Genomic DNA, 13,825 nt, shown 5'->3' on the forward strand with positions numbered 1-13,825 from the left:
GAAAAGACGTTATGGGTCGATTACAAGGTCCTAATAATATAAGCAGTCTCTATCATGTCAAATCATGGTTTTAGTCATGGTTTTGGCTATTCTAATATATATATATATATAACAAAATTTAGATACAAGACTTTTTTTTAAATAAGATATAATAATTTATGTGCTGTTTTTAGGTTTTTCTCTTAAAATTCATCTACGTGACTATTTATCTAAAAAATACACCTTCATTTTATGAGAAAAAATCTAATTAGATTTTACAATTAAAATCTAATTTTGCACTAAGTATCCTAAATTATTTATTTTTAGAGAGAGTTTCATATCTTAATTTTGAAGTCAAGTGTGAGACTAAATTATAAATATCAATTCAAGTGAGTTATTGCATACAAAACCAAAGAATTTAGAATTAATAAACACTAAATCAAAATTTTTTTTTAAAAAGGACTATTTACATTTTCTATCTAATAATATTCTTACAAAACTTTTTAAAGAGTTAAAATATATATATATATATAAAAGAATCACTATCAATAATATTTAAATTATATATGTGAGAATTATACTCTGCATCTTAATGTATGTCTTTTAAGTATATTTATACATATGTGTGGGGTTACAAACTAATTCTAACTAATAAGTGGGTCACTAACTTGCATGGCTTGAAGGATTGATAATTGAACCTCTAAGTTGATAAATTTCACTCTCATAACTAGCAATATGGGCATCAAACATGTGGTCTCAATTCTATTTTGTTGTCGGTTATCCTCACAAGAATCAGATCTTAAAAATAAAATCTAAGAAAAATCCGAATGATATCATGCCAAATTCAAATGTCATTTTACTAGCAAAAAAAAAAAGGAAAAAAAAAGAAAGAAAAAGAAGCCCCATATCTCCATACATATAGAGAGAGATAGTTAGGTCCACAACAATCCTAAATGACAAATAGAAACAAAAAAGGGAACTCTAATGTGTGGTTATTGCTCATTGCTCACTTAAACGCTACTCACAAGTGATGTGAGATCACCTATGCAAAAATGCTATTAATCGAACTCACAACCTTTAACTTGCAAGATGATAAGCCACAAAGGCATGCTACCACTAGGCCATCTCCACAAGTGGTAGCAATGTATGTTATTTTTGTTTTGAGTGAAGTCTTACATTAATTAATAAATGATTAATATACCATAATTAGAGCCTTAGCATTAGTCTTAATACAATTTTAGCCATATTCCTTCTAAAAACCTTGCTTTTCTAGTTTAACTAATCTACAATATAGAGGACAGCTCCATTAAGTCATTAACCTCGCTACTCTATCACTATTCCATTTAAATATTATATTTTTCTCTCTAATAACTTCTACCCTTTTCCCTATTTTCGGCCAATTTTTTTTCTTCACCCCTCATTCTTTTTCACATATACTATTCACATATTAATCTGAACTTTAATCACATTCTAAAATGGAAATTAAGGTTTAGTTCCTCTTTCTTTCTTTTTTTCTTTCTTTTTTCCTTTTTTTTTGGGTAAAGGAAAATGGGGGCCTTTATGGCTATATTATACCCCCGGGCAGGGCGCCGGTCTGACTTAAGCTCCGACCGTTCTCACCAGACCGTGTAGGGAATTAACCTCACTAAGGATGCCCACCAACAATTAGCTATGGAGATGACTCGAACCCCAAACCTGACAAGCAGGGGACAAGCTCCTTACCACTGAACCAACCAACGTGTTAGCTTAGTGCCTCTTTCTTTCTTTTTTCTTATTTTTTAACCACATTTGTTCACATTAAAAAAATAATAATAAAAAAATAAAAAGAAAGAAAGAGATGAATCTATGGCTCTGCGCGCGCACATGCGCACACAGCAAGTGAAAGAGGGAAAATACTTATTAAAAAAAGGGGATATTGAGCTACAGTAACATAATAGATGTATTGAATTAGTGTTCATAAATTAGTTTGGCTCAATGGTTTATTGAATATGGGCTGGAGGTGGAGGTATTTTGGAGGGTTTAGTTATTATCTGGTTTGTTGAGCCTAATGTGAGTGCTCTTAGTCCCAGCTCATTTAAACTTTTGGGTAAAGTGTTATCTTTATATGATATATAAACTAATCACTTAAGGATAAAATGGTGTCCCCAAATTTTTTTTTTTTTTAACTCCACGCAATAATCCGTAATATATATATATATATATAAAGATCAAATATTAACCAATAAAGTGTTCATTAAAAGAAAGGTATTGTAATCTCTAAAAAGAAGAAAAAAAAGAAAGGTATTGAGATTTTAAAACCACAACATTTTCATAATATTTTTATTATAAAAAAAAAGATGAAAATTTGGAATGTGCATTATCTGTCTCTCTTTCCCCATATAAGAGTTTGTATTTCGCATTTCTCCTCTGTGTGTGAGTTTTAGACTTTGAGTTTCCCATACATTGAAATAGAAAAATTGCACAAACTCTCTCAGATTTTTGTCTCTTTCTCAATATAGTGCTCAAGTTCTTCTTCTTCTTTTTTGGGTTAAAAAAAATGGGTTGAGGGGGGCGACCAATGTGGCTTCCCTACCTGGACATGACCATAATAGCACCTTACCCGCTTCCGAGTGAGACCCCATTCTCCCGATCTTTGAGAAACTCACTTATTATTCTTTGGACCGTTTGGGATGAGAATGAGATATAAGAAGCACCAATACATAGCTAGTTGTTGAGGCTCGAACCCAAGTCTTAAGACTTGTTGGCCTGATATCTTACCAACTAGGCCACCCGAATGTTGGTATAGTGCTCAAATTCATTAGTACTTGAAATATTATCTCTTTAATAAATCAAGGCCATCGCTCTCTCTCTCTCTCTCTCTCTCTCTCTCTCTCTCTCTCTCTCTCTCTCTCTCTCTCTCTCTCTCTCTCTCTCTCTCTCTCTCTCTCTCTCTCTCAATTTGTCTCTTGAAAGTTCCCTTCGGTAGTCGTCCCTTGCACCCAAGGTAAGAGCAAAGCTTCAATTTCTACGAATTTTCTCTATCCATCTTACACTGGATGTTGGACCAAGGAGTAATCCTAAATACACAAAAAAAAAAAAAAAATTGACAACTATTTTCACACTTGTTAAGTTGACAATCTTTTATTAGTTCTCAAACCTATCTCTAAAATATTTTATTTATTTATTTAATTTACTACTAGCAATTTGTCATATTTAAGGATGTTCGCAGTACTGTTCAGTGCGGTTTTAGGTTATTTTTAGCACCACATTTTACGGTGCAGTTTGACAAAAACCATCATTACACAACACCTTAGTTTTGTGGTTACATGTACGTTGCGGTGCGGTTCAATGCAGTGTACAAGGTGTGGTTTGAGTGGTTTTGGACTGATATATTTTTCAAAATTTTGAGCTGGATTGGCCTCACCCAAAACTAATTTTTCCTTTGTTTTGGGCTGAATTTTAAACTAGTAGGCTAGTTTTTCTTTATTCTAGGTTGACTTTTCCTAATCAACACCTGCTGGGTTGGTTTGGACTAGCCCAAAGTTTTTTTTTTTTTTTTTTTTTTTTTTTTTTTTTTTTTTTCTCCCTTATAAAAGATTGTGCCTAACAATGACACAGGGTCACAGACTACACAGTTAATAACTCAATAGCTTTTAACACAAAACAAAACTTGTAAGAAAAAACAAGTATTATAAACACCAATTACTAGTTTACTATTAATAAGTAATAACCATGATAATATGACAATAAATTAAATAATAATAAAAACTTGTGTAACAAAAAGTAACAAAAGTATATACAAGACAAAAAAAAACTCATGACAGATTAACATTAAACTAAAAGTACCACACACATATACAAAACATAAAAATAATCTACGACAGTAAACCATAAACAATTATAACCCTTAAACAAGGTGTGGCAGCTAGGGTTTGATTAGTGGGTGTGAGACTTGAGAGAGATTAGCAGTGAGAGAGGGTATTGGGAGAGAAGAGTGAGATTGAGATGGAAAAGTGAATGAGATTTTGGACTTTTGATTTTGTATTTAACCAAAATGAAGTCGTTTTTAACGTAACATTGAAACACATTAATTCTGGGCTCAATGAGCTTACCACTTATTCATATTATATATATATATATGGGTGCGGTGTAGTTTTGTGTGGTTTTCTGATCATAAAATTGCACGCCACACCATATCATGTGTCATAGTATGGTTCACTTCCACTTGTGATGCGGTTTGATTTCTCCATTTTATAGGTAATTTTGATTGGTTTATGTGTGGTTGTGCAGTTTGATCAATTTGATGAACACTCTTGGTCATATCTTTAGACTTTCTTTGGACCAAGTATTTGGAGTCTTTACTTTTAACTTTATTTCTTTTTCTATCTTTTAGTCTTTTATTGAACACACCTTCATTTTTAAAGAGAAATTCTAGAGACACAAAAGTAGTTTTGACAACAAAATTTGACACCAAATGATGTGCAAGATTTTTAGTAGTAGGAAAAAAATATATTTAAATTTGTTGTGTATTTATTAAGTCTTTTTTTCCCCTAACTTTCTCATAGAACTAAAAATATATATATTTTTTTAAGTTTTGCTTTTGTGGTTGGAAAACCTTTAAAACCGGAGACAAAAATTCTTTGTGTAGACATGGTGTTTTTAACAATATAAACGTAAAAATGGTTGTACTATTGTAGTTACTTTTTAAGAGTATTCCCATTAAGAATGCTAAAAGTGCCATATGTTAAATTTTAGCACCAATGCACCAAAAAACCAACTCTATCAAACATTTCAAATCTCAAAAATTTTGAGATACTGCTACAGTGAGATTGTATTAATACAACCTCACTGTAGCACAAATCCTAAACCAAAAATTATTTTTTTATTCCAACGGTAATTGTGCGTGTATTTGTTTTTTATTTTTCCTTTCTTTCTTCTCTCTCCTCTCTCACTTTCCTCTTCCTCTTTCCCATAGCTTCTCTGTTTCTCTCGGGTTCACGGTTTGAGCTCCTCCCCTCCAATGTTTGTCAGTCAGGAACTTTAAAGCCTAAGCGCCTTTGGAGTGTTGCCGCTGATATGGAGGTAGAGCTTGACGGCGAGGTGATTTGATTTTGTGGGTTGTGAATTTGTGATTTTGAATTGTGATCAGCATGGGCGTGGGTCTCTGGGTTGTGGGTTTATGATTTTGGATTGTGATTGGCGTGGGCATAGGTCTCTGGGTTGCGGGTCTAGGTCGTAATACGTGATAGGTTTGCTTTTGTGGAGGTTTGCCGTAGTGGGTTTGTGTGTGTTTTGCTTACCAGTGTGATGGGTTTGCCTCTCTGTCTTTTTTCTTTCTTATCATGGATCTGGGTTTTGTGATTGTGATGATGGTTGATTTGTGATTTGGAAGAGGAAGGCAGTGGTTGGGCCGTGTTTTTATTTTTTATTTTTTTATTTTTTTGTGTGGTGGATTTTGGTTGCCACAATGGAGGTTGATGCTGGTAGTGCTATGGTAGAGGTGGCTATGATTGTTGCTCTTGGATTTTGTGGAGGTTGTTTTTATATTATTTTAAATGAAGTGGTAAAAAAATAGAACTTTTGATGTATGGTGTATTGTAAAATAAAGTGTTAAAATCAATAAAGTAAGTTTTTGAGATGCTAAATACTAAATTTTTTAGAACTTTTGATGGGAATGCTCTAATAGAGCTTAAAAAGTTTAAAATAAGACAAAGACACGAGTTAAGATAATAACCAAAATGAAAAACATATCACAACCGTCCTTTGTCCAATCCAAGGGAAGATTTCTTATAAATAATATCACAACTAAATCAAATTTATTAATTGTATCGAATATTAATCTAACTTTGTAGGAATTTTAAATAAGCATTTTGTATATAGTTTAAAAAAAATCTCATTTTGTTAAAAAAAAAATGCTATGTCCACAATATTTTTCACAACAGATTATAGGTGACAAATTGTTATTGGTTGTTAAGGGTGGACAAAATAGTAAATTAAATTATGAATTCAAATTAAAACCAATAACAACTTACCACCTATAATTTTTTTTTTTGAGAAATACTTATCATTTATGATTTGTTGTGAAAATGTTGTGTACGTAAATATTTTCTTATTTGTAAATAGCCTACCAGTCTCACATAGACTCCTTATGGTCATTTTGATTCTAAAAAAAAAAAAAAATACTAACTTAATTTTTATGAAATATCAGGTCAACTATTTTTTTTTTACAAGATAGAAATTTTACTATAACCTAATCTAAGTGTATATGTGTGTGAAACTCCTTGACCCTTACCCTCCACACTCCACAAATACTTATACTTATGGAATGACGATCACACTAAATATGCGTCGGGTAGATAACCAATTTTTACTTTGAAATAATAAGGCAAAAATGCAAAACTGGCCCTTTAACTTTTAGCTTTTGTCATTTCAGTCCTCTAAGTTTTAATTTTTGTCAATGTAGTCTTCCGTTAGAATTCACTTATCTTTTTTCATTAAGTGATCAAAACTACACCGTTTTGAAAATTTTTTAATAATAATTTTCATAGTTAAAAGAAAACTAAAAAAAAAAAAAAAGCTGTAAAAAAAAGAGAAAAAAGAAAAAACCACGTTGAAAAACAAAGTCGAAAATGACGAACGCAAATCCAGAGGGAATCGATGGAGTCGGATGAGTTGGAACGTGTGGCCACGAACGAAGGTTGAAGCGAGCAAGTGCAAATCCCACTTCGCTTTGTTGCAAAACCTGTGCCTGTGTTCTCAACCCTTACAGCCTTACACTTGCGCCGTCTTCGCCGCCAAGATCTAGATCTGCCCCTTTTGTTTCTAGCGCCACCATTTCCCTCTTTACTATTCCATGATCTCCAATACCAATGTCCCTGGCGAAGTCTATGCTCAACACACCACCGAATCAATACACTCTCCCTAGTTTTCGTTTTCGTGCTCGATACTTGCATGATCGAGGAAGAGATGGGCTATGTCAAATCGGCTTTGAGGCGTGCGGCGTGCCATTGGCTTGTTGCCCGAGAACACCCTTGTTGGCTACATTTTATTCGGGACTCAGATTCAGGTTCATGACTTGGACTTGTCCGACATGTTCAAGGTTTTGATTTCTTAGGTAAGGGGAACGACATTGTTCCCCTTAATTGTTTTTTATTTTTTATTTTGTTTTTTACAGCTTTTTTTAATTTTCTTTTAATTATGAAAATTATTATTAAAAAAAGTGTTGAAAGTTAGAGGGTCACTTAACAGAAAAAGATAACTGAGTTCTAATAGAAGATTACATTGACAAAAATTAAAAGTTAGAAGACTGAAAGATGACTGAAATAACAAAAGCTGAAAGTTAGATGGTCAATTTTGTATTTTTACCGAATAAAAATCTCAAGTTTAAAGTTCAAATAAGGTTTTTTTTTTTTTTTTTTTTTAAATAAAAAATTATTTTAAGCCTCAGGAATAGCTGCAACGGTATTGGTGCGCGCAGATTTTTTTAAATCTCAAGTTTAAAGTTCAAATAAGGTTTTTTTTTTTTTTTTTTTTAAATAAAAAATTATTTTAAGCCTCAGGAATAGCTGCAACGGTATTGGTGCGCGCAGATTTTTTGTTAGAGTAAAAGCATGCCCTTATCAAAAAAAAAAAAAAAGCATCCCTCTATCGTTGACAGAGCTCCTGCTCCCGAGTTTTTCACTTGCCTTCCTTTGATCAATCATAAATTCACATCGCACATCTGTAGAGTGAGCCACTAACTATTTTATCTCATTCCACAGCTCCTTTTAAGTCCTAAACTCCTTACTCTTTACCTACACAAACACTGACAGCCCCACAAGACATGAAGCTCTCCCTCAAGTTTCAAGAGAACCCCAACCACCAAAACCAAAACCCAATCCTCAAAGCCAAATTACCCATTACCATATTCAACCAACCTTTCATCTCCACCACCACGACATCCACCACCACCACCACCACCACCTCCTCCTCAGACCTCTCCTTTTCACTCTCCACCAACTTTCCCTCTGGTCCTTCTCTCAAGCTCTCCTATTTTCCTACCACCACTACTGTATCCTCTCTTTTCTCTCTCTCCCTTAAGTCTGGCCTTGGCCTCTTTGGCTCTCCACACAACTCCCCTCTTGTCTTCTCTGCCAATTTCTCCCTTTCCCCAACAAACACTCCCATCCCCACTTTCTCTCTCCATTTCAAGCCCCAATTGGGTCACTTTTCCCTCAAAAGATCGACTTTTTCTGATCCTTCTTCTAATCAGGTTTCTGGGTCTTTCTCCAATGGTGGTATTGAAGTGAATTCTGGGTCTTACTCCAATGGTGTGGTCAGTTTTGATTCTGGGTCATTTTCAAATGGCAAGCTTGGAAGTGGGTTTGTGTCAGATGAGTTATCTGTTTGGCAGGAGCTGAAATTGGACCCTTGTAGTCGCAAAGATGGATTTACAAATCCTGAATCTTTGAAGAATTGTGGGTTTGATTTAAATTCTGGAATTGGGCTTGTGTCAGAGAGGCAATTGGCTTTGAAGGATAGTGGGAAAGATGGGATTTTGCATGGAGTTGCTGTTATGGCAAGAACGGTTTTTCCAGTGGCCAAAAGGCTAACAGTGAATATGCGATGGGGCGTGAATTTTCCGGCTGATTTGAGAAAGACAATGCCTTACTTGAGGGTGAATAAGATCGGTATAGAAAGGGTTGAGGAGGTGAAGGAGGTAGTGAAGAACAGTGGTGAGAACAATGTGGGTGATTTGGAATTGTTGAAGGGAATGTTCTTTTGGATGAGAAAGGATTTGGAATCTTTGGAGAAGGAAAATAGAGAGATGAAGCAGGGTTTGGAGGAGATGAGATTGGGAATTTCTGTGAAAAATTTCCGTGGAGAGAGTGATGTTATAGGAAAGAAGGTGGTGCCGCCTACTAGTGAGAGTTCTAGCGAGTTTGAGCGGTGGAGGAGCAAGAAGAGTGGCGGAGAAGAGAATGGACAAAGGGAATCAAAGAAGTCCACAAACCGTGTGAGTGATGTAGAATCTGAATTGCAGAGGGCGATCAAGGCGGCTTCCTTGTAGCAAGGTTTGAAATATTTTTCAATGCTCAATTTGGTTGCTTTGCATTGTAAACTTGGAATGTATATAATCTACCTTTTGTTTTAGCGTGACCTAGGCCTTCTATTCAATGCAGTGAAGTTGCATAGATAAGGTTTGATTGGAGTAGTTTAACTTAGTTACAAAGTATTGCAAATGCTTTGTGAGCTCTCCTCTGTTGATTTCATGTACCTTTACTTCAAGTGTGGCAATGTTTGGAACAGTTTAATTTATCTTTTGACCTTTTGCAGTTCTTCTACTTTGATTAATGAATCTTAAGTTGGCTACCTTGGTCTTTGGGTGAGGTGTTTAGTAGTTAGCTTAGCAATCAGTCTCAATAGAGTTCTATGAATTTTTTTGTATGTATCTCAGTGAATGGGTGAAAGCCAATGTCAATGCCCTATTTATAGTTTAAAGAGGAACTTAGATTGGCCAGGAGCCTTGTGGCTCAGTGGTATTGTCTGGTTCTCTCATGGAGGAGAACCTAGTTTGAATCCCCCCTCCCCCCACTTGTTGTAAGAAGAAGAAGAAGAAGAGGTTAAATCCTTGTGGACTATGTTCTGTTCTGTGTCCTATAAATTAACAACAATGGCTCAACAGTTCTGGATGATTTTGAATATGTTGATAGCATTATACATAGCAAATTAATTTATTTCTCAATCTATTAAAAAAAATGGTTTTTGATTTATATCATAAAAATTGACAAGAAGATTTGTAATACCCTATCTTGATCAATTGAAGAATTCTGATGCTTGTTAGGCTGTTCAAACTCAGTCCAAAATTTGAAGCTGATAAATCAACATTATCCTTTCTTGTAGGAACCTCAGAGGTACTTAAAATTTATTGTTTCTTCCTCACTAAAGAAGCTTAAAAATTAAATAAGAAAATAGCAGTGTTGCTTTGATGCCATTGTTTATAATTAAGCAAGTCTAATTATCTCACTGTATGGAGCCATTTCTTTGTTAAATAAAGTAAAATTAAAGTTACCTACAGCTAAAAGATGAGAAAGAACAAAATCTTTTACATCATTTACGGGTTGTGTTGGTGATGTAGGGAAAATAATGACTTAGACATGTCTGTTTGGCTTTTTTCATTGGGTGATTCATTGGAGGCTACTGAGCTTGCGACATACACAATGGGAGGTAGGAGACCTAGGGTTGATGTAGGCAAAAAACTAACTTAGGAATTTCTGTTTGCAGAAGCTGGTTCTTTTGGGTTTTCAGTTGATGGTTCTTTTGGGTTGTGACTTTTGAGTAGTTTTTAAGTTGTGCTATAATTGTTGTACCCAAACATTTCACTTCATTTCTCTCTGAAGACCAGATAAAAGTAATTTCTTTCCACCTCTCTTCTCTCCACAGCTTATTTAGGTATTTAAATTGGAAGTCATTTAACTTTTCTTCACTCCACTTCTTTCCTAAGATGTAAATTATCTAAATGAAATCCTGCAAACTGATTTCCTAAGTTATCCATCAGTTTCTCTCAAAAAAGAAGAAGAAAAAGTTACCCCTTGGTTAAGTTAGAAGAAGAAAAAGTTACCCCTTAGTTAAGTTAGTGATGTAGGACAATAGAACAAAGGTTTTATCTTGACAGATTGGGTTGATGGAGTTAACCTGCAGGAGGTTTGTTGGATTTGGGATGTCAAAGATTAGGGTTTTATAGGTGGAAAAAGGGCTAGAAAATATTAGGGAATATAGAAATAGCAGGATTCATGTATAAAACAGTATTTTGCCCTTTTGTAGATTCTTTGGGGCTATTTTATGGAAAGGTGGTCTAGGGTTTCAAAAGTAACAAATAAATGTATAGTTGCAAGATTTCAAGTTGCTGGAAATTTAAGGACAGAGAAGTGAAAAAAGAAGAAGAATGAAACTAGAGCCATCACACTTAAGAGTTCCTTGGAATTACACACGGTGAAGGTTGAATCATACAAACCTTAAAATAAACTTTCATAATTACAGAAAATTTAGAAAATATATCAAATCATTACATTCATATAAATGGATAAATATACCTAACAGGCTAACACTAATCGGGGCTGTGATTACTAGGCTTAAACTAAATAACTAAACTCACAAATAAAACCTAATAACATAATCAAAACCCAAAATAAGACCCAATAGATCCAGACTGCAACCCATGTCCAGAAAGCATAAATTACCAAAATTCCCTTTAACACTTAAATAAATTAAAAAATTAAAATGAATTGGAGTTAGGCAACTCCATTGAAGTTCAATCTTCGTCGGTCAAGGTTTGCCATATATTCTCTCGCTTATTAGGTTTCTAGCCTCCCTTTTGTTTTCCTGATAAGTAACCTTTTCTATGCCTATAATTATGCAACTTGAGCATGCAATACATGTCCAGTCTTCAGTTGAGTTGGGCACCCCTATAAAGCAATCAAATTTAGTGGGGTAAAAATAGATCTGCTTATGTGTGTGTGTAAAATATAATTATTACTTCTCTCTAAAGAAGATTGGCTTGCAAAGTTATTTAGAGATTGATTTAAAGATTTCTATGAGAAATGGTATTTCGGCCTTCCTTAAAATACTTCATTACTGTCCATATAGATCAATTGCTTGCTACTATCTAGTCAAAGTTGTGATCAGAGGAGTTTGGATCTGGTGAGCATGGGTATTATTCAAGAAGTTGATTGACCCAAAAGAGTGAAAGCCAGAGAATATGCAAGTGATTCAAATTTTCCTTTCTCTTACCCTCTGCCCCTAGTTTTGTGGACCACTTGCTGACAATTCCTAGACTTCATTTGGATTTTTAGATTAATTGATAGTGAGATCTTTGCTCTTCAGTATAGGAAAAAGGGGGGTGATTGGCAAATTATAACCATAAGAGTTTCCTCCCATTTTTGTGTATCTTTAACTCAACTTGTCCTCATGCCCTCAAGGAACCACGCTATTTTCCTGCTACTGAACGATAAATAATAAGGAAGACAAGTTCTATACGAAATTTGAAGTTTGCATGTCTTTGTTTTTCTAAATGATAGAAATCCCCTACACCAGGCCTCATGGTTATTGCTGGAAAACATCATTCCATTTGTTTCAATGAAAAATCTTATGTGAAGATAGTTTTCCGTGTTTGGTATTATAAAAAAAAGGGGTTAAAAGAAAACTATCTTTTGACTTCCCTTATTTAGCTTGGTGTAAAATAGAGTTTTTTTTTTTTGATAAAATAGAGCTAAATTCTAGAGCCAAGTTAAATAAGGAAAGTCGAAAGATAGTTTTTCAGCTCATTTTAAGATTGCTACCAAACATGGGAAAATAAGAAAGTTTTCTAGAAAATTCTTTTTTGGAAAATGATTCATTTTCTAGAAGTACTAATGTCGAAACACACGGAGGCTTAACTCCACTGCCTGTCAAATTGAGGTTCCTTGACGGTGTTTTCTCTCCAAAGTCAAATATTAACATGTCTAGAAATTCATCAGAGTTAAATCTAGTTTGACTAGAACACCATATGAATCCAAGTTACCCACATAATTTCAATATGTATACAGTAGTTTGTGTTTCATTGTTTTCTTGCTTATCCAAGTTGGGGAGCTCATATATGTTTTTGTCCAGTCTCTTTCAGCTGAGTATAGTTGTATTATTCTCTCAAGGTATTGCACACCTGCCCATTTATAGCCGCTCAAGAGAAAATGGAAAAAATTTTGTTTTCCCTGAAAAAAATTGTTTATGCTGTGTGTTTTGGCAGTTGATTGAGAAGAGAAACAATAGATGGTTGTGAAGCTGCAACCGTAGTTGTGGCAGTAGGGATCCTCATCTTAATGAGACCAGGATTTTTCCAAATGGAAACACAGTAGCCCATAACAAGTGGAGGGAAGAAAGTTTTGTATGGTCCTATTAGAAACATAATAGGAAGCCAGATTTTATTGAGTTGGTTGATGTTCCGGCCATAGCCCAGGCCTTGGAACATACTAGGAGTGCAAGTGGATATGTAGAACTTGTGCATGCATTGGAAACATTCACAATTTATGCCCAGCATAATTATATGTTTGGATTGATCAACCAGAAGTGAGGACTCCATGCGTTATCAGAAGCACATTCCTTAAAGCCGAGCATAAGAGGTAGAGTTAATGCCATAACAAGGAACATAGTATGGTTCTGATTGTCAGGTGAGGATAGTAGTGGCAGTGTTGCACCGTGAAGGACTGTTGGTTTTCAGTGCTAACTACCAACTTCTATGGGACTGTTGTTTTCATGGACATGATTTAATTATGCTGACTTATCTTGTTTTGATTCCGAGTTACTGAATTGAGTTCTGTATTGCATTCTATTTGAGTTTTGTATACATTTTTAGGTGGTAGGGATCAGGAGCTGTCCGATCTTCATGCTTTTGCTCTGACTTACTAGCAATATCTAGATGTTTGATGATCATACTCCTGTAAAACATTCTGATTCATCCTCTTATGTTTGTACTTGAAGCGTTTTTTGAAATCAGTGACCAGAAAATGTATGTAACTATGATCATATCAGAGAATTCCTGCTTTAATGGAAGCATCAGAGGATTGTTTTTTTGGCATGAATGTTATGACATTGCTCTTTGTATTCTTTCATCTTCTCCTCTTTCATTGGAATATTACGAGAATCCTAGGTAGAAGGGAATATTATGATTAAAAACAAGAAGTTCGAGTGGACTTGACTATGGCTGTTGATTTTGGAGCTCCCATTGATGGACACAACTTGAGTTTAGCACTCTTGTGCGATGGACCTGGTATTGATTTGATATGATGCGGACGCATCTTCATCATATCGGGTGCAATGATTTTATACATGCACACTTCAAACCACTCCCCCACCA

The 13,825-nt window shown here is 34.7% G+C and overlaps 1 protein-coding gene across 3 annotated transcripts; it reads left to right on the plus strand.

Moving 5' to 3' along the window:
• Positions 1-7,606: 7,606 nt before the first annotated feature.
• Positions 7,607-13,546, plus strand: LOC112005467 (uncharacterized). Of its 3 annotated transcripts, none has more exons than XM_024037716.2 (2): positions 7,607-9,011; positions 13,325-13,546. In XM_024037716.2, exon 1 carries the CDS (start codon positions 7,781-7,783, stop codon positions 9,005-9,007), a length of 1,227 nt encoding a protein of 408 aa, XP_023893484.1. In that variant the 5' UTR covers positions 7,607-7,780; the 3' UTR covers positions 9,008-9,011; positions 13,325-13,546. The 3 variants fall into 3 exon arrangements, with proteins under 3 accessions (XP_023893484.1, XP_023893485.1, XP_023893483.1); XM_024037717.2 differs by lacking the exon at positions 13,325-13,546 and adding an exon at positions 13,037-13,292; XM_024037715.2 differs by lacking the exon at positions 13,325-13,546 and adding an exon at positions 12,719-13,017.
• Positions 13,547-13,825: the final 279 nt, after the last annotated feature.

This window comes from Quercus suber, unplaced genomic scaffold, assembly GCF_002906115.3.
Source record: "Quercus suber isolate HL8 unplaced genomic scaffold, Cork oak 2.0 scaffold_49, whole genome shotgun sequence".
NCBI lineage: Eukaryota > Viridiplantae > Streptophyta > Magnoliopsida > Fagales > Fagaceae > Quercus > Quercus suber.

What these genes read in the sequence shown, in the direction of transcription:
- LOC112005467 (XM_024037716.2), top strand. Translation starts at nt 7,781, where the DNA reads ATGAAGCTCTCCCTCAAGTTTCAAGAGAACCCCAACCACCAAAACCAA.